General features: G+C 47.8%; 6 protein-coding genes across 6 annotated transcripts; 2 read left to right on the top strand and 4 right to left on the bottom strand.

The window, feature by feature from the left end:
• Positions 1-902: 902 nt before the first annotated feature.
• On the bottom strand, positions 903-3594 carry LACBIDRAFT_184803 (uncharacterized protein; the record flags this gene model as incomplete). Its single annotated transcript, XM_001880731.1, has 10 exons — positions 3349-3594; positions 3076-3299; positions 2922-3020; positions 2566-2866; positions 2257-2510; positions 2116-2201; positions 1414-1439; positions 1306-1362; positions 1099-1252; positions 903-1048 (listed from the first exon to the last, which is right to left on the bottom strand). The coding sequence occupies exons 1-10, from the start codon at positions 3496-3498 to the stop codon at positions 903-905; spliced, it is 1497 nt and encodes a 498-aa protein (XP_001880766.1). The 5' UTR covers positions 3499-3594.
• A 108-nt stretch (positions 3595-3702) lies between these two features.
• LACBIDRAFT_190473 (uncharacterized protein) lies at positions 3703-5153 on the bottom strand. The gene is made up of 8 exons (XM_001880730.1): positions 5045-5153; positions 4965-4994; positions 4865-4915; positions 4771-4814; positions 4564-4626; positions 4475-4503; positions 4349-4424; positions 3703-4280 (listed from the first exon to the last, which is right to left on the bottom strand). Exons 1-8 carry the CDS (start codon positions 5073-5075, stop codon positions 4041-4043), a joined length of 564 nt encoding a protein of 187 aa, XP_001880765.1. The 5' UTR covers positions 5076-5153; the 3' UTR covers positions 3703-4040.
• A 1763-nt stretch (positions 5154-6916) lies between these two features.
• LACBIDRAFT_297331 (uncharacterized protein) lies at positions 6917-8772 on the bottom strand (the record flags this gene model as incomplete). Its single annotated transcript, XM_001880729.1, has 10 exons — positions 6917-7229; positions 7275-7440; positions 7498-7953; positions 8010-8052; positions 8101-8211; positions 8265-8395; positions 8445-8522; positions 8572-8610; positions 8667-8717; positions 8769-8772. 10 exons carry the CDS (start codon positions 8770-8772, stop codon positions 6917-6919), a joined length of 1392 nt encoding a protein of 463 aa, XP_001880764.1.
• Positions 8773-16065: 7293 nt separating this feature from the next.
• Positions 16066-18040, top strand: LACBIDRAFT_387122 (citrate synthase; the record flags this gene model as incomplete). The annotated part of the gene is made up of 10 exons (XM_001880948.1): positions 16066-16095; positions 16151-16267; positions 16323-16390; positions 16450-16502; positions 16553-16812; positions 16867-16958; positions 17010-17183; positions 17237-17618; positions 17667-17829; positions 17884-18040. The coding sequence occupies 10 exons, from the start codon at positions 16066-16068 to the stop codon at positions 17946-17948; spliced, it is 1404 nt and encodes a 467-aa protein (XP_001880983.1). The 3' UTR covers positions 17949-18040.
• Positions 18041-19047: 1007 nt separating this feature from the next.
• Positions 19048-20094, bottom strand: LACBIDRAFT_144184 (uncharacterized protein; the record flags this gene model as incomplete). The annotated part of the gene is made up of 1 exon (XM_001880728.1): positions 19048-20094. A coding segment is annotated over one exon (1047 nt), but the record flags the coding sequence as incomplete, so codon positions are not given.
• Positions 20095-20309: 215 nt separating this feature from the next.
• Positions 20310-21789, top strand: LACBIDRAFT_319933 (uncharacterized protein; the record flags this gene model as incomplete). The annotated part of the gene is made up of 6 exons (XM_001880947.1): positions 20310-20527; positions 20555-20619; positions 20667-20731; positions 20794-20935; positions 20991-21443; positions 21593-21789. 6 exons carry the CDS (start codon positions 20310-20312, stop codon positions 21787-21789), a joined length of 1140 nt encoding a protein of 379 aa, XP_001880982.1.
• Between the last annotated feature and the right edge of the window lie 1454 nt (positions 21790-23243).

The following is a 23243-nucleotide window of genomic DNA, read 5'->3' as shown; positions in this document are numbered from 1 at the left end:
ATGGGCAGACGAGAAGGGCGAGGATTGCCAGGGTTGTTCTGAAAGCCCTGGAGGTACTTTTGTTGGATGAATTGGTAATTAGTCGTCCTTGCTTTTGCAGACCATGGCTTCGTTTCTGTTTCTCGAGAGTGCTCCTTCTTTCTCGTGGTTTAATATGTGTTCTCCATTCATGTTTCCAGAAGATGAGCGTTAGCCAACTGGTTCATTACGCCATCGTAACCTTTGACGACCAGCCCAAAAACAACTTGTTTTCCCAAAGCATAGATCAAATAAGCGAGACCAGTGGAGTAGGAGAGAGAACCAAACTTGCCGTTTAAATGTGGAAGGGTAATGAACCGTTTGTGTCAGGCCCTTTGTTGGCCAGTAAACCTTCGGAATCTAGCGGGACTTCGTCAGCGAGCGAAGAACTGTAGATGGACTCTCCCCTCATCCCATTACTCTTGACAAAACCTTGGAGAGTAAAATTAGATAGGAAAGACAAGGTTGAGTGCAAGTGTGCACAATTTCCCGCCTTGTAGCATAAAGTCCTTGATGCATAGATCTGGGTAGGATAAGTATATTTCTTGTAATAAAGTGGGCTCCCCGAGGCAGATAACCCCTTCTCCCCAGTGCAGAGTGCGCTGAAGCTTGGAAGTGGGAGAAAAATAGGCAGCGAAGCATGTGATAGAAGAGAAGACAGAGAACGTACTTTTTGCGCGTGTTGAGTCAACGAACAACTCAAAGATTACCCCAGAGAAATCGAAAAATGTGCATGGCTTCACCATGAAAAGTAAGCCTCATTTATGACCTTACCACAAATATATTGGAGTTAGTTTGGTTGTGAAAGAGCGATTTATAATTGACAAAGTGGAGGAGACATTAGGCAAGCAGAGGTACCAATACCTCTACACAAAAATGCAAGCCTACCACCGTTCACCACCACCACCTCGCCCTCCGTACCCACCGCCGCCTCCGCCTCCATATCCACCGCCGCCACCACCACCACCACCATATCTTCCACCACCACCGCCGCCTCCACGACCACCACGACCACCACCTCCATAACGACCTACAAGTATTATGAGAAAAATGTACGAAAGGTATTTCCAGTAACCTTACCTCGTCCGCCTCCACCGCCACCGTACATGGACATCTCCTCTAGCTGCGGTGGAACGGTGGCCTTTGCTTCCCGAAGAATGCCAATGAGTTCTCGTGCAGATTTTGCGTTATCCGTTGTAAAGTAGGTATATGATATGCCTTTCATGCCTGCACGCTACAAAAATAAATCAATTAGCAGCTTTACATCTTATTCTGCAAGAAGCTTACCCCAGTCCGTCCAATACGATGAATGTAATCTTCGCAGTTATTAGGGAAATCATAATTCTAGAAATAATTGTCAGCTATCGAGACGACATAAGAATGGTTAAGACGTACGATGACATAGCCAACATCTTTGACGTCTGCATATTGAACAGCGTTGGATGAATTGCCGCACAGAAGGTTAAGAGAGTACAGAGAAGAACATGGGGGGAAGAAAGACACAGATGAGTCAATACAGGATCACCAAAATAGACAAGACAAAAGTGTTCGAAGTATCCAGCAATGCAAGCATTGATCACTGAAAAAACTTCAAGATGCTCCAACCAAAAGGAATTAGTTGAGGTGCAGCGTCGAGAATACAGATAGGCAGGGTTCTTCGTCGAGCAGATACTGATATCGAGAGGAGACAATGTACATTTCCGACGAAAGTCCATAACCACCAGCAAACCAAGAACTATTATTTCAAATGTTCAATGGCGTTCACCCGCTTACGCTCCTGATATGCCCAGAGCGTAAAAGGTTGCTTTGTAATAGGTCAGAGGGATTGCGTCATATTCAGGAAAGTCCCTCTCGATGGCCTTCCGAGCATCTGCTTGAACCTGTCCAAATCCGAAACGCGCCCTGCAAAGAACCTTTACGGATAAAGTGAGTGCATCTTCGTTGAAGTCTCCCTGGTTACCGAATACTAGTTGTAGGGTCTTTCCGATTGAGACCGTGCGGGACAAATGTCACACTTCAACAACCATCGGGGGAGAATCCGCCAGATGGCACTCTAGAGCACCCTGTTGGAGCGTTGAAAAACGAAATAGGACGTACCAAGTCCGCGAGAAGCTACATCTGTCGCGATGAGAATGGGTGAACGACCAGCCTTGAACTCGCCTAAAACCCAGTCACGTTCACGCCTTGAGACGACTATGTCAATGGAGGTTCTCGACTAACAAAAATAAAACCACGCACTGCTCTTTGTCCCCATGGATGGCAAGCGCTGGCCATCCATCCTGACGCAAATATTTCGTGATATCATCTGCAACACGCTTTGTAGCAACGAATATTAGCACTTTCGCATTCTCCGCGCTTATTTGGTCGAGGTGCTTGATGAGTTTATTTCGCTTCTCGAAGTCACTGCAAACCTCCACAATTTGTTGGATATTGTGATTTGCTGTCAACTCCATCGAACCAATGTTGACTTGAATCATGTCTCGTAAAAAGTCCTGTAGCAGTCGAGGTTAGGAGAAATCCCCATCAGACAAGACGAACGGAGCTTACATTGGCAAGCTTTTGTACATCCTTTGGCCACGTTGCGCTGAACATCAAAGTTTGACGGTCTGGGCGGATTTGGCTAACAATTTTTCGAATTTGAGGTTCGAAACCCATGTCGAGCATGCGATCAGCCTCATCCATGACCAAATAGGTGACTCGTCGAAGATTTGTCTTTTGAGTTTCCAGCATGTCGATGAGTCTACCCGGGGTAGCGATGACAATTTCGACGCCCCTCTGTAGATCGCGAATTTGTGGACCTTTGGGAGCACCTCCATATATGGCAGTGTTACGAATACGAGAATTTGATCTATGGCGATGGTGGTAAGTACAGGAAATTGTATTAAAAAAATGTCAAGTCATACCCAAACTTTGTGCATTCTTGCTGGATTTGTACGGCGAGTTCTCGGGTTGGTGCAAGAACGAGCGCAATGGGACCGTCACCAGGGGCCAACAATGGCTGACTAAATTACAAAGGACGACGTGAATAAATATTAACAGAGAATGAACGTGACTCACGCATTGATGTGTAACATGGCCGGAAGAGCGAATGAAATCGTTTTTCCGCTTCCAGTTTGAGCAATAGCGACAACATCTCGACCAGTCAATGCCATGGGCCAAGCCTGGCACTGAATTGGGGTGGGTGCATCAAAGCCTTGGGCACGTATCGAGCTCATAAGATATTCGGGAAAGCCAACTTGGTCAAAGGACACAACAGGCCGAGGAACATTGCGGCCTTGGACCTGCTCGTGTAAGTGCACAAGCCAAAATTTGTAAGTCGGGTACACCTACTTTGATCTCCTTTATCCGCCGGAACTCTTCGATTTCACGGTCACTGAGCGCTGCCACGCGTTTGTCTTCGATGTAGAAGTTTTTCTCAAAGTGCTCCAGCTTCGTGCTGTTCCAGTCCACTGAGCGCAGACCACCTCCAAGGTTCGACATTTTGTCATCGCCCCAACCCCCACCTCCTCCATGTCCCCCTCCGCCTCCGCCTCCATATCCGTTGCTGTAGCCACCGCCGCCGCCGTAAGAACCGCCGTAACTCTGAAGTCAGTAAAGTCAGCTAATTTTGGAGTGAAAGAGAATGGTTGTCTACCATGATTTGTTTGAAGGGGTGAAGAAGGGGGATAAAGAGAGGTTTGTGGTGAAAATGCAGAGAAATTTTCGCTTTACACTTCTACAACAATCAAGTGTAAATAAGGACAGCCACATCGCTAACTTCAAGTAATTAAGTGTCTAAGGTGTCCAAGGTGGAAAAGCGAATGAGAGTGAGCATTCTATACAAGAACTAAGTCCTTCAAGGGTAGTAGTCAGATCCATCCTACTGAGTGAGATGCGCAAGGGTACTTGGTGTATATTCATCCAGGTAAATGGCAGGTTCCTCTGGTTGACAAAGTTTGAGCCCATGGATAGCGAAGCGAACATTGCCAGTTTGTGATGTGGTATTGAATGACAGTCGAGACAAGTTGCCTGCTCGAATGAGTTTACATGACAACGCACCCACTGCCGCGTTTCTTTTTCTTCTTAACCGGTTCAGCTGGATAGCGTATCCGCATTTGCCTCAGGAGGTCTTCAAATACGTCTGTGACATGCCAATTTCGCTTGGCCGAGGTTTCGTAAAACGGAAGGTCCCAGCGTGCAGAAAGAGATTGAATGGTACTCCTTTGCACCTCGCGTTCATTCACCAAATCTAATTTTGTACCGACCACAACAATCGGTACACCCTTGAAAAAAAAATATGAAAAAAGGGTCAACAACAACGTTTGAATGGTGACGTCAGGTGAATGCTCACAGTGTCCCCGCCCTTGATGCGATATATCTGCTTTCTCAAGTTATCAACCTCTTTCAAGCTTGCCTCCTGTGTAAGGCTGGTGAAAGACGTTTATGCAAGGCCAACAAAAAAAAAAACCAACGGCACCTAAACACGAGCACAAACCCACGGCCAGACTAGGATAAATGCAAGGCGGTCAGTCCAACTCAGTTTAGAAACCACAAGCTAAAATTTACTTTGATGTAAACCTCGTTCAGCGAAGTGAACTGTTCAGCACCAGCCGTGTCTAAGACCTCAAGCTGATAGTAGAGGAGCAAAATTGTTAATAAATGTAGGACGCGTGAGATGCAAAGTGGGTGAAGAACTGAAAGGAGGACCGCGCGGCGACGCCTGCAAATACGACGCTCTTTCGGAGAGAGTGGTATTGAATTATAACCACTTACTGAAGAAAGTTCGCCGTCAACCATTATAGTTCTACGATATTCCTCTAAGGGGAGGGTTAGACCTCTGAATGAAAGAGGGATGAGGCGATGTAACCTTCGATAGTTGGGTCGTAGTTCTCCACAAAAACATCCCGGATAAACCGAACTACAAAGATATTAGCAACAGTAAGCCTCGTTTAATCAAGCGCGATTACCTGTGAGTGCCGATTTGCCAACCCCTCCAGCTGGAGGATAGTCAGGAGAGCGAAGATACGATCCAAAAAGAATGCGGTACCTCCAAGAACCACGACATTAAACTGGCGCATTAGGTGTGTGTTTCGCAGAAAATGGTTGAGGTGAGAGGGGGAGAGGCAGTAAGGCGGGGTCTGGAGCAATGAAGCCCTGGTCAGGCGTTGGTCAGGCGCAAAGGTACAACATGTTCTTGGATTACCAAATATGGATGTCTACAAAGCTCTGCCAGGCACAACCTGGCACAACTGTGGGTGTTCAATTTGAATAACAAGAAAAGATATAAAGAATAGAAAGAATTTTCTCAGATATTCTCAACACCACATTGTGTCAAAATTCTTTTGCAAAAAGATGGCTTTGGTGCTTCTAGAGATAAAACTGCTGCTTCGCGCGCAGACGAACAAGCCCTTCAAGTTGTGATCACATGTAAATTATTGAATTTGACTCTGGATACCAATGAAGAATATATATATATATTACTGTGTACGCTAGACAGAACTCAATGAAAACTTTGCATATAAGAAACAAAGGACGCCTGCTTGGTGACACAACTGGATGGAATTTTTATCTCTGACGTTACAACTGGGTTGCAAAGTCTGATCAGCGGACTTTGAAATTGAGATGGGAAGACAAGAATAGATTGAGTAGCACTTTGCGCTACTTTTCATGGTGAATCCACGCACATTTTTCAATTTCTCTGTCGATGACCAGCCAGTGGGTAGGTACGTTAATACCGTTTATTTCTTTTGCGACAAAACCTAACCACCTGTCAGGGTAATCTTTGAGTTGTTCGTTGACTCAACACCAAAGACGTGCGAAAAGTACGTTCTCTGCCGCCTCATACTTCGCTGCCTAATTCTCCCTCTTCGAAGCTTCCGCGCACTCTGCACTGGGGATAAGGGATTATCTGCCTCGGGGAGCCCACTTTATTACAAGAAATCTATCCTACACAGATGCATCAAGGACTTTATGCTGCAAGGCGGAGGTTTGTGCCACTCAACGTTGTCTTTCCTATCTGATTCTGCTCTCCAAGATTTCATCAAGGGTAATGGGATGGGAGGAGAGTCCATCTACGGTTCTTCGTTCGCCGACGAAGACCTCACTATCCCGCTGGATTCCGAAGGTTTACTGTGCATGGCCAACAAAGGACCTAACACAAACGGTTCTCAGTTTTTCATTACCCTTCGTCCATGTCCACATTTGAACGGCAAGTTTGGTTTTCTCTCCTACTCCATTGATCTCGCCTATTTAATCCATACTCTAGGAAAACACGTTGTTTTTGGAAGGGTCGTCAAAGGTTACGATGACGTTATCAAACAACTGGCTAACATATCCGTGGATGAGAAACATCGACCAACCACTCCGATCGTCATCTCAAACTGCGGTGAACTTGAGCTTCGTACGTCGCGTCCCCTTCGCATATATAAATGCACTCTGATTCGTGTTGCAGGCAAAAGTATCAAAAGACCTCGTTCCAAAGATGTGATCCAACAAAAAGATTCCTCCCGATCACGGTCAACCAGTCCAAATTCCAAGCGCCGTTCAATCCGTCCGAAGAAGTCCCATAAACTGGACAAACCGGACGTAACCACAGAAACTGAGGAAGAATACGATGCACGACTGGAACGAGAAGAAAAGGAGCGACTCGAGGCGCAAAGAAGAGAGGCCCTGCAACGAATCAAAGCCAAGTGTGAGCAAGACAGCCAGTCGACGGATGGCATCCGTTTCAAAGGTGTGGAGAATCTCTTTTTTTCTGTCAGTTTGAAGTTTACAGGTGATTGGTGCGCAGGACGAGGAAGAATGAAATTTATTGACCCAGAAATTGGACAACAAAGACCGTAGTTATATGAGCCTGAGAGCACAGGTTAAATACTTAGCAAACTGTCATCGATACCTGTGTCTATAACCATTGCGATGCTTATACCTCAGCTACAGCCTCTGCCTGCACCTTGTCCGTTGTATGGGACGAGTCCTCTGGCTTACTATCAACCGTCTCTTTATTTGCTGCAACATTCGCAAAGCTGAGTGTGGGCCGAACATTCGGTGCCAGGACATAATTAGATGGCTTTGGGGAAGAAGGAATTTTGTTTTGGGAGTTGGCAGGCGGCGTTGATGTTCGTGAACTCCTCTCCGTCGCGGTACGCGAGTTTGTACGGGACATTGGCAGCCTTTCTTTATCTTTCTCTAGGCGATCAGCAACCTCTTTCTCCCGAGTGCTTACGTCCACGGGTCTACAGCTGATTAGTATATAAGAACAATTTGAAAAAATCTCGCACCTGGCTGCACCAAAAGGATTTGAACGAGATGCGCTGGAGGCCTGAGGAGTTGGACCCATTTTAGGGGAAGACAGGGGGCTTGGGGAAGCGGAGGCGTTGCCAGACCGAGGAAGAAGCTCAAGTTTGCGCCGACCAAGTTGGGGTGTCGGAGGCGTCGAGCTAGAAGCTATTATGGCAGCCCGTTAGCTCGTCGATGAATAGAAATAAAGGCGGGGGAACTTACGAGAAATACTGGTATGTGCCGGCTTTGGTCGCGCACTCCTCCAATCCCCTTCATCCGTATCTTTTGGAGGACCCATATCACCTTTTCCTCGTAAACTCCCAAACCTGCTCCCTGGGGTTTCATCTGGGCCGGGAGCTGCAGGCTTGAATTTCCCTCCAATCGTCCAAACTTCGTCCTTGTCAGCAGCACCAGCCTGAGCGTCGGGTGGCAGAAACCCGGACCCCTTTCGCTTGAACTGAGGAGCTTCTTCAGATTGGCGTGCAGGACGGCTAGAGCGCCAATCACTAGCACCCTCGGAGACGCTGGAGAGCTGACGGTCGGGGGGCGGTCCATCAAAGCGACGACGAGAGCTGTCCCTAGAGTTAGGTAGGTCAGGGAGGGGGCCATCACGGCGCCAAGGGTTGTCGAATTTTGAGTCATCCTCGAATCCTCCACCAAAACCACCACGCTCTTTAGCTATGCGATTCGTCGTCAGCACAACAGAATAGGGATAAGAATGCGATAGTTCTCACGTGGTTCTGCAACACTGACCCGAACGGTCCTTCCTGAAAAGTTCTAGCGGAGGATCAGGGTAATGTAAACGTTGAAAATCACAAAGCTTACCGAGCCACTTTTGGTGAGGGCATCCTTCAAGCCATCAAGATCTTCAAATTCAACGTAACCGAAACCTTTGGGTTTATCGTCCTTGTCCTTGATGATTTTGATTGATTTTGTCTAATAATCTTGAATATGTCATGTAACGAATGCGAGAAAGGCCGGAGACATACCTTTGCTCCTTCAAAAAAGGCTCCCAGGTCATCTTCAGTGAGGTCAAATGCCAAATTCCCGATGAACGCAGTGTAAGGGGGTTGAGAAGGGAGCGGAATATCCTCTCGTGGAGGACCAGCGACTCGATCCGCTGAAGCACTCATGAGAAATGTTATCAGAAAGCGGAAGAATAAACGTACGACGGCTGCTCAAAAAATCGTCTCCTCTTCGACCATAGCGATCTCCACGGCTATTCTCCTCATCAGTCCTAACCGCGGCTAGGCAAAGTCAATCAAACGACAGTGCTTGAAATTAGAAACAACTTACGAGCATTGGGCAGAGAATCCATTTCATCCGCCCATGATCCTAGTGCTGAGCAAATTAGCTGAGATGTGATCAATTGCATAGGGTTCACTACTGACCACTATCGCCGAGAAACTCGTTCAAGGAGATCTTTTTTGCTTTCTTCGGAGCTGAGAGTGCAAGTCGTTAGTAAGAGCATAAGAACCGTAATCAGTGCGTACCCATTGATATCTATCAAGCGCTGCCAATGAGTTTTGTCCGTGGGTATGAAATTTCAGTTTGTTTGTCAGTGCTTGTGCCAGATGAGTCCATCCCTTTCGCTTTGTCCCGGCTTCAAACAAGTCGAGGCCTTTGGGCCCGATGAAGATTATGAAGATGAAGATGAAGAGGTGTCTTATGTTGTTTTGGACCTCGGGGCCATCGAACCGACGCTTGTTCCAGGTTCTACAGGTTATCGCTTGATTGTGGGTTTTTCACGAGTCTCGCGAGTTTGCTTATCGCTAATTGCAGAATGTTTAGGGCCTAGATACACCTACTCCATTTTTACAGCTCCAGGGAACGATATTCAAAGGGCGTCACGATGTTCTTCTTGGAACTGAGATGTTATTTACCGACGACAAAGGTGAGTTAGACAAAATAATTTACAAAACAGTTCATCGACACGACATATAGATAATCATGACTGGAATAAACGTTCCGTCGTACACGTTTCCAATACAGAGCAACGTATTTGCTTCAATGAAGTCAACCTGCAACCTAAAGACCCCTCCGATAAATGGAACGAACGAGGTGCGGAAGATGGCGAAGTAGCCGCCACCGCTGCGCACGACGAAAATCCACACCAGATCGACAGATTGACGGGGAAATTGGCTCCTCTGACTCGCGCGCCGCGGGCAAAGGGCGAGAGTTCCAAACCTAAGAAGGCACCAGCGGAAAAGGCGAAGGCAAAATCAAAATCAAAATCAAAGGGGAAAGGGAAGGGAAAGGCGAAAGAGACTGACCCTGAGGAGATGCAGATTGACAATGAGAGTGGTGAAGACGATGTCGCTATGGACATTGCAAATGCTTGAATTCGTGAGTCATTTTGGTTTACTCATCCTGAGGGAAATTTTGACATTTGGTTACAGGTATTGAAGACGATTTTTTTTGACAAAGGTATTTTCCAACGTCTTTAAACCCTGCTTTGACAATGCGATCGCCGACACCTGACTTAGCGCGTTTCTTGGTCGAGACACTTTGAACACGACACCCCCTTTCGTTCTTGGAGAACTTTGCGATCTTGAATAGGCCATCATCAAGCACTTGATCTCGCAACGACGGCTGCCTTCCGCCTGCGCTGCACATGGCGACCAATGAGAACAAACTGCTCGCTCGTGTACCGCGTCTACCGCGAGTAATTACGAGACTTGGAGGAGGGCAAGATCATTCCACTGTGAGATGTTCTGGTGCGAGTTCTCGCATGAGAGCGCTTCATTTCGTTACACAATATCCGAATGTAATGTACCTATGAACCCGATAATTTTGACAATTCGATACTTGGATGTTCAGTGAATCAGTGAGCAATATAATCGGAGTTCAAATAACATCTTAATTATGGTACGCACACTGTGGCACGCCCTTCGTGTGTTCAGGCAATAACTCTACTAATGATACCCCACTCAGCCACCACGTCCACAACCGAAAATCTACCAGCTCCAATGCAAAACGCACAGGATCACCATCGCGTTGTCCGGCGTTGCTCCTAGTACATTGATCTCAGAGCTAAAGGACGAAATTTTGGATGCACTCTCCTCCGACGTGTCGCCTTTCCCGCTGGACTTCACGATAGAGGAGGATCAGGACTCCGGTTCGCCTCTCGTTGTAACTGGACTGATATCGTAGTTCATGAAAGGCTTTCTAGGTGAAGAAGGCGCTGTCCTCGTCCCGCCCCCGACGAGTACCGATGACTTTGAGATCTGTAAACTGCCATCGAAACGTCAAGTTCTACTGCAATCACAATCCGGCGGTTTCGAAATTCTGGATCCCCAGAAGCCTGTACGGGATTGTGGGATTAGCGGGTGGGAGGTTTTGTTTTTGCAGTTCAATAATCCGGAGACGCGTAAGTCAAATCCTTCATTGTAACCCAATGTGCCACCTACGACGATGGGGTGTTTCTAGACGAACCATTGCCGATTACATATTTCCTACCATCTATTGATGACGATGAAGACGACGCACCACCGCCTTCCGTACAAGAAATGGATGAGGATGTACCAGAAATTAGTGGGAAAAGAAAGGGGAAGCGGAAGGCTGATTCAATTGACAGTTGAACGTTGAACTCCCGTTTGTAGTCTATTAGTGGTTTCTTATTTCTGTGTGTAAAGTCTGCGAGTGAGCTAAACGAGCAATGGCAAACAGAAGAGTGACTCTTTCATCGCAACAGTCAGAATTGGAAGAAATTTTGGTCGATAAGATACTGCTCAGAGCAGGAAGCGGCCGCTCTCATTCAAATGGTCGTCTATGAAAAGAACGCTGCAGAAATGCACATTATTCCACCCTCGAAACCTACAATATAGCGTCATTGTGCGCCCCTTTGTCACAGGCAACTGAAAGGAGGTCTAATAACTTGTTGGACAGGATTGTTCCAGTGACCGTATTTGAGATAACCAGACCAACCAGACCACCCGAAAGAAAGTCCAGGGCATCATGCCATTGTGTACTTTTCGCCTTTTAGATTAAAATGTGGCCACTGCAGACGTCGATGAGCAAGGGCTTTCCAAAGATTAACATAACGAACAAATTTTACCATGCGCAGGGCAAGTCGAGCTTGACTTGAACTATGAGGATCCAGTCTTCGGCTTCACAGTCATCTTATTCCACCTCTTAAGCGGGTCGTTGGGTAGTAAGGCTGCTGCAACGCGTCGGCCTTCTTCCGCTAGAAGGTTGTACGTCGCGCACGCGTTTCTCTATAAAATTCAAGCGTCATAAGCACATGAGTTAAAAAGAATGCACCGCAGACGCACAGTATCCATAACGTCCAACTGAATCCCCCGGTCGTTGAGGTAGGTCCGCATGAATGAGGGCGGTTGGACGATCCGCTTGCCCGTTCCCAACAGGAGAATTTCTGAGAGGGGAATTCGTATTGCTAGGGATCCGGATAAGTGGTGCAAAAGAATCAGAGCGTACCAGGCTTCGGAACCACAACGTCGAAAAGTTCGAAATGGTCCTTCGTCCATCCTTGCCATTGGACCTCACTAGGTTTGTTCTCCGTTTTGAGCGAAGGAACATCCCATAGATATACTTGACCCTCCAGAAAAATACATGCGGCTGGGAGGACGAGGCCGTCAACAAGGCGGATACCCTCTTGGTCTGAAATGCTCGACACCTGCACTGGAGGAGGGTTGTCGGCATCTGCAAGCAGGTTTGTGAAGGAGCTGTCAGATGTATAGCAGGTAGCGTGGAAAGCTCGTGAGGAGGGCCTTTGGAATCGAGTACATTGGTAAGTTCCTAAGCAGCGTCCTAATCGTCCGATTGTATGTGTGCGAAGAAGCATGTTGGAACCTCTATTTATATCAGACTCTACATTACATTTCCTTTCCACTTTCGTCTCAAACCAAGAAAAACCGGAGTCTTCCAACCATTCCCAGCATAATTTCTTTTCTCCACTCTCCTGACAACCTAAACTGCCTAACTTCCCTTCACAGTAATCATTTAGTTGGTAAATTGTATATAGCCTTGACAAGTGCCAGTGTTTCTGCATCACCAGTATTCTATCACGTACATATTAGCAAAAATCTAACTAACCAAAACAGCTTACCTTGGTCAAATCGTCACTGATTTTAATGCAAGGCCTCCCATCTACAGATGCCAGTTTGATGACCATATTCAGCGCTTTACTCTTTTCCTTTCCACCGCTGGAGGATGTCTTGAAGTCATTTGTTAAAAAAGTCCCGATGCCAAAGGTAACTGCGTAAATGTAAGTATGCAGCTCATGGAGAAAATACGTGGGTTCCAGACCTTTACGAAGACCTATTTCGTCACAACCCTTTTTAATCTGGATTGCCTTTTGAACAGTCAATGCGTCGGAGTAGACGAGAGTCTTGTCAGCCGGATCTATTCCTATAGATTCATACATATTCTTGACGCGAGGGCCGAATTCGAATGGATCTCCAGAGTCTTGTCGTAATCCTGTCCAACGCTGTGCACGTACAGGATCTGTAACAAAGTCCTGGCCCAAATCTGCGTTAGTGGAGATGATTTTATTATATTTTGAACTTTGCTCACTTGAAAGAAAGCCTCGGTCGAAAAAGTGTCGGTAAGGGCAATGAGCGCGGTATCGTTGGAATAAACTTTCTCCCATATCTCCAAGGCCGTTGAATTTGCGTTTTTATACCCTTTCAGAGCAGCAACCTGACGAAGAGGGTTCAGATACGAGTTTGAAAAAAGACAACAGATGGATTACCCCCATGAACCATTCACTTCGTATTGATCAGCATGCTAACTAAAGCCTGATATTGGATATACATACTGCGCAATCGTTCCAATTGCACGAAGGCCATACTTTTGTGCAAAATGGACCTGATTGAGCATACAGCTGCATAAGCAATTAATATATACAGTGTAAGATTACAAACATTGCTTGTTCCATTGAAAGAACCCCCTCCATTCACATCTTTCGTTGCAGAGACAAGGGATTTGATAACAATATCCTGTGTGTCATATGAACGTCTTCGACGCGTTCCAAATTCACTAAATGAACAAGAAGCAGAAAGGAGCTCATGACCCTTTGTATAGGCAAGTTCTGATTTGAACTTCATGAGAAGAGTATCTCATAGGGAGTAAGCAACATACCTTCTTGACCGTCATAACTCCAATCTGTAATCACCGTCTGGAAGTACGACTCGCTCAAACAGGCCATGAGAGGCACCTCCCACAGGATGACCTCTGCCCAAGGGCCGGACACCAAAATCTCAACGTTACCCTGTTGACCGTCACTTGAAAGGGGAACAAACTCAATCGAAACTTGTTCCGGCTTGAACCGATAAGATGAAAGGTAAGACAAGTAATCGGGGGTTAAATAGGAGCATGATTCCTTGAGCCATTGAAGCTCGGCGTCTGTGAGCGAGAGGAGAGCAAAGCCTGAATGCAATAACGCTGTTAGCTAGAGAAGCACGGACAAAAAGCACTCACAAGAAACAGCAGCTCGGAACCGCTCAACACAGTGACGGGAGAAAAGGACTTTGCTGTCTCGATTGAAAAAGCGATAGGTGGCTTGTACTTCAAGGAACTGTTGTAGGACCGCTTGTTGCATGGTCAACTGTTAATTAGTAAGATCTCAACAACATAGGAATGTAGATGCTTGAAGATTGCACCTTGTACAAATCGGTGTCCAAGATTGAAGTGGGTATTGGAAGATCATCGAGTGGGGCAGACATCGCAGCTGGGTAAAGGAGAGGTCCGGGAGCAAGTTATATTGAATTTGGTGTTATGTGTGTGAGCCACTATGTATATTAGTGCAGCGCTACGGTCACCTCGTCCATATCGGTCAAAACGATGGTAAGAATATTCCAATCTCACCTCCAGAACTTGCTCACTTCCATCCTTCCTAGGGCTCTCGTATTGAAATTCTGAACGAGGGAGGGTTTCGTTCTGATGGCCGACGCCAATATGAACTACGCGAAATCATCATCGAACTTTCTCCCCAAGGCGTTGCGGACGGCTCAGCGATCATCACGCACGGGCTCACCCAGGTACTCGTCTCCGTATACGGCCCTAGGGAGGCCAAATCACGGTCACACACGATTCATGACCGCGCAAATATCAATGTGGAGGTTGCTGTAGCTGCCTTTAGCACGGGAGAGAGACGGAAACGGTCTCGTGGGGACAAGTGAGTGAGTCCTCATTTTCCAGTCCGGAATTTTTCGAAAGACTCTATTTTCTAACTGTGTACTGAATCTATCAGACGGATTCTAGAATTTGCATCGACTATCAAATCTACCTTTGAACCGGTTATACAGACAAATCTCTACCCTCGGTCACAGATAGATATCTACATTCAAGTTCTACAGCAAGATGGCGGGTTGTTGCAAGCCTGTATCAACGGCACGACGCTTGCACTTATCAACGCCGGTATCCCCATGATCGACTTTGTCTGCGCGGTTTCAGGCGGTGTGCATTCTAGTGCCCCCCTGCTTGATTTAACGACGTTGGAAGAGGGTGATGCACCTCACGTCACCGTTGCGATGATGCCGAAGACAGGAAAAGTGGCTCTTGTGACTATGGAGACTAGGCTGCACGTTGACCGATTTGAACAAATTTTAACGCTGGCTAGGGAAGCGGGAGCGGTCATTCACCGGGAGATGAAAAGGGCAGTGTTGGCTAGATCAAACTCCTTGGTCGCTGCGATGGAATCTGGTCACCTTGTTCAAGAGCGGGCTGTCGACGATGGTATGAACGAATAATACATATATTCTAATCAGAAAATGTTTTCAGCTGTCTCTTGCAACTTCAACACGTCTAAAACATGCAAGCCACTTATCGCCGCCATTCCGTTGTACTTTTTTGCCCTCCTCCGTACTCGTGTATACTGCGTCTATAATGGGCCCTTTCCCCTCGTTGCGTAGCGTTTCCTCATCAACAGCTTCGAAAAGCGGAAAAGCTGTGAGATGTGCTTTCATCCACTCGTGAAGGTCTTTGACATCAGTGATGGTGTAAACAATCCCTCCTGGCCGAAGCACGAATGCATACTCCGCAAGCAAAGTCGGAGAGATGATGCGTGCCTTGTGTTTTCGGGATTTAAAGTGTGGGTCGGGAAAAAGGAAGAAAAGGGACGATAAAGAATGTTTTGAGAAATAGTTTGGTAGGAACTTCATGGCATTTGCACGAACCACCGACACATTTTGATAGTCATGGGGAGCGGCATCGATCCCAGCCGAAGATTCCGAGGCAGTGACACGGAGGGCGGCGATGCGGTCTTCGACATATTGGGAAACCTGAACGCGAATCTCCATGCCTAGAAAGAATCATTGGGTCGTGAAGGACCCCCGGGAGAGACAACTAACCGAGCATAAGGTCATCGGGAAAGAGGGGAGCAAGGGCAATCAGAAGCCCGCCAAAACCACAGCCAATGTCAGCAAACTCTGGAACTTTGCCGGTATCATGGAAGGCAGGGTAATGGGATGCCCAGTGGATGACCCCAGGTGAAGACGGGTAATCAAGTGAATGATCAGAGAACGGATTCGCGTGTGCGCGCTGACGGTAATGTTTTTTCTGAGAAAAAAAAGAGAAGTCATATAGAAAGAAACCAGCGTGTATATTTCGACGATTACCTGGGGCAAAAGAGAATTTTCTGGGTGGCTAGAGGATGCTTGTGCTGCTTGCGATCGCTTTCGTTTTGCCATGGTCAGAGTTATTTGGTTATTACATAATGAACAAATTGATTCGGAGAGACCCGCTGTTTAAACTTTTTCGTCACTGACCGGAATTCCACCCAGGCTTGTTCCTTTACACCATCCTCTTCTTCCGAATACTCAATTCCTCATGGCTGCACCAGTACGGTCCCTCCTCAAGGTTAATTGGGACTTCTTAGCTGCTTCCTAGAACCTTGGCTCACTTTCTTTACTAGTCGCGTCCTTCTCTGCTACGAACGGCAGTTCCCGCCATTCGTTTTTCGTCGACTTCTTCAAAATCCGTTTCGCTGAAGGAACGTCTCGCAGAGCTCATTCCTGCAGAGATTGAAAACGTTCGTTCAAGCATATCCTTCACGGACACTATCTCACTCTCCACAACTTTCTTAGGTCAAGGCCACTCGCGCCGAGCATGGCAAAAAAGCCTTTGGCCCTGTTGTGGTTGACCAGCTCTATGGGTACGACATTTCCATCTCTTCGGCTATATTTTCTTACATTTTTCTTCTTTTTTCTTCAGTGGTATGAGAGGTCTTCCTGCCCTCATCTGGGATGGTTCCGTTTTGGATGCGGGTATGTTGCTTTATCCCAGCCCTTCCTGAATCCGTATTGACGTGACCAAGAGGAGGGAATCCGCTTCCGTGGGAAAACTATCCCAGAATGCCAGGCGCTCTTGCCCAAGGCACCGGGAGGATCGGAACCTTTGCCCGAAGCCCTCTTCTGGCTTTTGGTCACTGGCGAGGTCCCTACTCAAGAACAGGTGACCGAACTTTCAAAAGATTGGGCGGCTCGCTCGGCCATTCCTGAGTTCGTGGAGGAAATTTTGGATCGATGCCCTCCCACGCTCCATCCCATGAGTCAATTCAGCTTGGCTGTGACAGCTGTAAGTCCTCTCCCCTTCTGGTACAGTTTTGCCTGATAAAGTTGTTATGTTTAGTTAAATCACGATTCCGCATTCGCCAAAGCCTATCAAGCTGGCGTTTCAAAGAAAGAGTACTGGGGGCCAACGTTTGAGGACTCGATGGACCTGTAAGTGATGGACACTTGGTTTTATTCTCTTTCTACATGTCCCTCCTTCAGCATTGCCAAACTACCCAATATTGCTGGTCGCATCTACCGCAATGTTTTCGGTCAAGGTAAACTGCCAGCCATCGACCCCTCCAAGGATTATTCCCATAACCTTGCTACTCTCCTGGGATTCGGCGAGAATCATGGCTTTGTTGAACTTTTGCGCCTCTACCTCACCATCCATAGGTATGGTTTCTTGCCTTTCGCACGAAAGTATAATGTAATAACCGTCCCTACAGTGATCACGAGGGCGGAAACGTCTCGGCCCATACTGGCAAATTGGTTGGCTCTGCTCTTTCAGATCCCTTCCTTGCATACGGAGCAGCCTTGAACGGTTTAGCTGGGCCTTTGCACGGCCTTGCAAACCAAGAAGTTCTGATCTGGCTGCGAAAGATGCAGGCCAAGATTGGCGAAGATGCCTCTGACGAGGCCGTGAAGGAATACATTTGGTCGACTCTCAAGGCTGGCCAGGTGGTTCCAGGTTACGGTCATGCTGTTTTGAGAAAGACAGACCCTCGGTATACCGCTCAGCGCGAGTTTGCCTTGAAACACTTGCCTGAAGACAAGCTGTTCAAACTCGTCGGTCAAATTTATAATCTTGTTCCAGATATTTTGCTCGAGGTCAGCAAACTCCAGTTCCTGCTTCATCGTTGACTTACACCACTACAGGCTGGCAAAGCCAAGAACCCTTGGCCCAACGTCGACGCTCACTCTGGCGTTCTTCTGACATACTATGGCCTTGATCAAATGCAATTCTACACTGTTCTCTTCGGAGTGTCTCGTGCCTTCGGTGTTGCTGCTCAGTTGATTTGGGATCGTGCTCTTGGTGCTCGTACGTATACTCCTTTTGTGCCCTCTTTCTGCATGGCTGATGGAAATTCCATAGCATTGGAGCGCCCGAAATCCTACTCAACCGCTGCCATCCAAAAGATTTTCAAGGATAAGTCTTAACTTACCTATCATCCAGTAGAGCGTGCCGAGTACATAGTAATCTGTTATTTTACATTCTAATGAGTACATGAATCTCATGCATGTCGAACCCGAGCTTGTTGGACAATGAATTCGAAGCTGAAGTTTGGTCATCAAGTCGTCATGTAAAAAATACATAAATGCTGTCACGCTCCAACTGCTAACTCACAATGTCAGATGTGCGGGCACTACTCAAAGCCAAGCGTCAAGAAACCCAGATTTCACATCCTTACGCTGCCTACAGCCAATCTGGGCAGCTAAAATGCTCGGTTTGCGGCTCTCTCGTGAAACATGCATCTGCATGGGAAGGTCATCTAGGTAGCAAAGCCCATCGAACCAATGTGGCACGCCTGAAACAAGAGTTGGAGATATCAGCTGCCAAAGCACGCGATGACGAGGATGGAAGGCAGGATTCAGAGACGCAAGGCAAACGAAAGGCCAGCGAACACAATGTCGACATGGACGCAGAGGCAAAGAAGAGAAAGGTTGAGGGAGCGCCCTTGTCATCAAACGGCTTTCCAGCCGACTTTTTCTCTGATCCCACTCGGGCTCCCGCGTCCCTTGAGGAAGACGACGACGAAGCACCACCACCAACGCAGCCAACCCTTGCTATCGACTTGGAATATGAGCGCTTTCAACTCGAATTAATGCAACTTGATGAAGAGAGACACCGTGAAACGTATGACCGTGCTACCATATTCGTTGAAGCTGTTCCCGCCTCTACGGAGATTGCAGGCTTCCCTACAGAGGCCGCGTCGGAGGAAGCCCCTGTGGTAAATCAAGTGGAAGCCAGGTTGCAGAAGGAGCAGGATGAGAAGGAACTAATTATGGATAGAGTTTTGGATGAAGAAAGGGCGCAGGAGGAGGCGGATATGCGAGTTGAGAGAATGAAGAAGAAAGTTGAGGATTTCAAAAAGAAGAGAAAAGGTTTGAAAGCACAATCAAAAGTCAATGGATGATTTTTACCGTATGTCTGTCAACTTTTATTTTTTTTATAACGTGTAATAAATCAAGATAGGTCTACGGATGGGGATTTTGTCTCCGTGCTTTCCTCTTTCTGAGAATGTAACCCCAACCACTTGAGCCAGTCCATACCCTGCTTGTGTAGCATCATGAGACCCAGCATGACGGGAAGATACCACAGACTATGGTGCCATACTACTTTGGCCTCTTTTTCACCCCCTCGACGCCAGAATCTCCAAGCAGCTCTGACACAAATCGCGTTTGGAATGAAACTGACCAGAGCAAATGTCCACGTCGTCAGGCCTGACAAGGGAATGAGAACAGAACAAGTAGCGGTCAAGAGCAGGGTGTGGCGGAGTGAGACAAGGGCATTTTTGGCTGGTGAAAGAACAGAAAGCATGTGGTATCCAGCTTGAGCATACGATTCACGGACCATGTATGATAATGCATTAAAATGAGGAAACTGCCAGCTAAATAGCAATATGGACAAGGCGAGAGGGGCAAGAGGATTGTCAACCAACGCGACGTTGACAGGAAGATCTGGAGTGGAGGACAAGATGGGGGGAAGGAAATATTCTATGGGGTATGTAGCGCTTGGGAGGAGCTTTCCCCCGCATGCCGTCCACCCCATCAACGGGGGCAGAGCTCCAACGACGGAACCAACCCAGGTGTTGTAAATGCTCCTCCGTTTCATCCAGGTATAGAGACCTGCATATAAAACAATGTTGGCTGCTCCCAAGGCAGCGACAGTGGGGTTCACCATGGTCCAGAGAAGGCCTGGTCCTGCAATCCCGGTGACAAGGGCAAACCCTGCAGCATGAAGGGGAGATATGGCTCTCCGGACAAGAGGACGGGAGCGGGTTCTTGCCATTTGAGCGTCAAACGGAACTTCCTGTATTTGATTGAGAGTGTTCGCAGAGGCGGAACAGAGAGCGGTGCCGACCGCTGTTGAGAGTAAAATAGGGATGGTCGTTGGAAGTGGGGAGAGTGCTACACCAGACATTGCAGTGAGAACTACAAGGAATGTAAGCCTGGATTTTGATAGCTGGGCGTAAACTTTAAGGAGACGGCGAGGAGTGAGTACCTCAACGTTCTTAAAGGCGGAGAGAGGCGGTGGAACTTGGGCTTCGAGGGGACCCCTAATAGGAGGGTAAGATTTTGAAGGAAGCCATTGAGAGTTGTGAAAGAAAAAGGAAGTAAAGAGAGAATTAGACACAGTTGACTGCCGTCGAATAGAACAACGAACAGAGCATCGAGTAGAACATCGAGCAAAGGAGTTTACGATCATCGACGGCGGCGACGAGGAACAGACAGGTCGGAGTTTAAATTCATACTTGAACTACACCTGTACATACCTATCCTTATTCCCTTCCCTTTAAAATGCCTGGCACCCATCTCCTCCCGCCTAATCTTCTTAAACTCTTCGCTCCCAGACCACCTCTCCCATACGCTCGTCCTGTCGACAAAGACATTGACCGTATCCGCACAAAACACGTCAATGGTGTAGCTCAAATTCTTGCACAGCTCAAGGAAGCAAACACAGACTCTCTCATTTCTTCCGGAACAGCGGAGGCCATGGAGGAGGGAGAAGAGCCCTTGTTTACCCATGCAGAAGAAATCAAAAGGCAGATCCGACGCGAAGAGCGCAAGGCCAAAAAGACAGAAGAGTTCAAGCTTGCGAAATCATCTTGTGAGTTCTAATCCAGCCTACAAATCTTATTTCTGACCCTTCTTAAGACAAGCCTGCCGACGATCCAGAGGCGGTCGGGGATCCCTATAAAACACTGTTTATCTCACGCCTGGTAGGCGTCGTCCATGCCCTTCTTTTCTTTACCTTCCTGACATTACTTTATCTTATTTTTAGCATAAAACGGCTACAGAGACAGACCTACGGCGTGAGTTTGAAGGGTATGGTACCATAGAACGAGTCAGAATCGTTCGCGACAAAAAGGGTCGCAGCCGTGGCTACGCATTCGTCGTTTACGAACGAGAACGTGACATGAAAGGTACAATTTTTCATCAACTCTCTCCCTTTTCAATCAATTGACTCATTCTCAAAAGCCGCGTATAAGGAGTCCGATGGCTTGCACATCATGGGAAAACGAATTCTCGTCGACGTGGAGCGTGGGCGGACAGTACGAGGTTGGAAACCTCGTCGTCTTGGAGGAGGCCTTGGTGGCCGTCCAAAGCGCGTCGTCGAAGCTGCTCCCGTAGTGGCTCCACCCATGAGAGGCGGCTTCCGGGGCGGAATGGGAGGTGGGAGAGGATTTGGAGACAGAGGGGGTGGATTTAGGGGTGGTCGTGGCGGCTTTGGCGGTGGTCGTGGTGGGTTTGGTGGAGATCGTGATCGAGGCGGGGGCTTTGGAGGTGACAGAGGCGGTTTTGGTGGCGACAGAGGAGGCTTTGGCGGCGACAGAGGAGGCTTTGGAGGTGACAGAGGAGGCTTTGGTGGTGACAGAGGAGGAGGAGGAGGGTTCAGGGGAGGATTCGGAGGCGGAGGTGACGGTTTCAGAGGTGGGTCCGGTGGCGGTGGATTCCGCGGGCGAGACGATTTTGGTGGAGGAGGGGGCTTCAGGTAACCAGGACCATCATCCACTTCATTGCTCCCTTTTGCTAAATTTTTTTCCCTAGGGGTGGGCGGGGCGGTGGCATCGGTTATCAAGGAAGCAATGGTTTTGCTGATGGTCACTCAAACGGCTTTGGAGGACCTCCACCACACGGCGCCCCAGGTGGATTTTCAGGTCCGCTTGGAGGAGGTATGCCTGGTGGATTCGGTGGAAGTGGAGGATTCCGAGGGGATCTTAAACGCGAAGGCTCAGGCGGCTTCGATGAAAGAGATCCCAAGCGGCCACGATACTAGGTTAAGCGTCTGGGATGAAGGTATATTTTACCTGGCTTGCTTCTCGTTCCTTCTTCAAGCCAAGGTGGGCTTGACGGAAGCCACTTGGCTCTCGTATTATGGTTTGGGTGCAAGTATCTTTTATTTTTAGTATCCTTTTCATGTCTTTTGTGCGTAAGTATCATGACTTATTCAAGGCTATGGGTAGGAAAGCACATCTTGCCGTTTCAATCTTAATGATTGCCTTCTAGCTTCTTACATTGGCCACTCATCCGTCTTCTAGATGTGCAACTGCGACGACGTAAATGTAACTGCTGACAGCAAAGGGCTACCTTTGCATAGATAAAAGTGACCGTGTGAGGCAAGCTGGTTACCAGTACTCTTGACCTCTTAAAACTTGGCCGCCGTTGAGTGCTGACATAGTGGTTTTACAGTCGGACTTGCTGTGCTGCGCTGGCGCCCATCCATATGATACTGGTCAGTCAAAATTGTCCAACTCCCTATCCTAGTACATAGCTGCAGAGAGTCACAACTCTCTGTAATTACACTTCTTGTGTTGTGGAATGTGATGCATCCAAAGTGCATGGTAATGATATAAATCCCTGCTCTCCACAGGGTTTACAGGGTTTTTCAGGGTCCATGAAACGAGCAAGAACCGTCAAGGAGCTTCGTGCCTGCACTCTTATCCAAACTCAAAAAAATCCCTTGAGGGACGCCTTCTCGGGTTGCAATACCGTGTGCATAGTCAATCTCAGGCAGGTCGAGCATAGTACCTCTACTTCATTCATTGGTTGGGAAAGGGGACTTCGCCGCCGGAACTCAGGCCTCAGGCCACAGGGACTGGTCTTCCTTTTGCAAATGCCAGACGCATTGCGCAGTGCATCTGCAACACACATGGCAACCGCTTCCGGGGTGACTTGTCCACCCTAGTCTACCCTAGTCCGGATCCTCACAAGCTCAAATCTTTCCCATTGTCCCCAGCAACCAATCCACTCTCCTGAACCCGTTCAGAGCATTGGACAATGGCTGCCCTGCCCGTGATTCAGATTCTACCTCTGTCACATCTCTGAGGGCTCTTCGCTGCTCTTTTTTGTGGAACGGTTTGCAAAGCACGGAACCGGAATGACGTATATAACTCCCTCAGTGCAAGAACTCAGATTGGCCCCGTGATGTCTCCAATTCTCCCGCGCCAGGCAAGGCCAGGCAGCGGCAGCGGCTGCGCCACTGAACCGACTATATGTCATCGCGGTGACACATGGCTTTTCTATGGCAACAGGGACCAGCCAGCTTCAATATCACGGCTAAGACCGATGTTTGTACACTTGCCGATCAATATGCCGAAATAAATTAACTATTCTATAATATAATATTGATATTGTCCATCAAATATTTTGTCCTGTAACAATTTCCTATTGATTTCCAAAGCGGATGCACCTCCACTGGCAGGTCTAACTGACCTGCGCTAACTCAGATTA

Source organism: Laccaria bicolor, genomic scaffold (genome assembly GCF_000143565.1).
Source record: "Laccaria bicolor S238N-H82 LACBIscaffold_11 genomic scaffold, whole genome shotgun sequence".
Taxonomy (NCBI): domain Eukaryota; kingdom Fungi; phylum Basidiomycota; class Agaricomycetes; order Agaricales; family Hydnangiaceae; genus Laccaria; species Laccaria bicolor.
This window is presented reverse-complemented; position numbering and strand designations above follow the sequence as displayed.

Excerpts from the sequence above, each read along its gene's own strand:
- LACBIDRAFT_190473 (XM_001880730.1), bottom strand. The coding sequence starts at position 5,075 with ATGCGCCAGTTTAATGTCGTGGTTCTTGGAG. Across the intron at positions 4,916-4,964 it reads TGGCAAATCGGCACTCACAG|TTCGGTTTATCCGGGATGTT; the intron begins GTAATCGCGCTT and ends ATATCTTTGTAG. Across the intron at positions 4,504-4,563 it reads TGAACGAGGTTTACATCAAA|TCTGGCCGTGGGTTTGTGCT; the intron begins GTAAATTTTAGC and ends CATTTATCCTAG.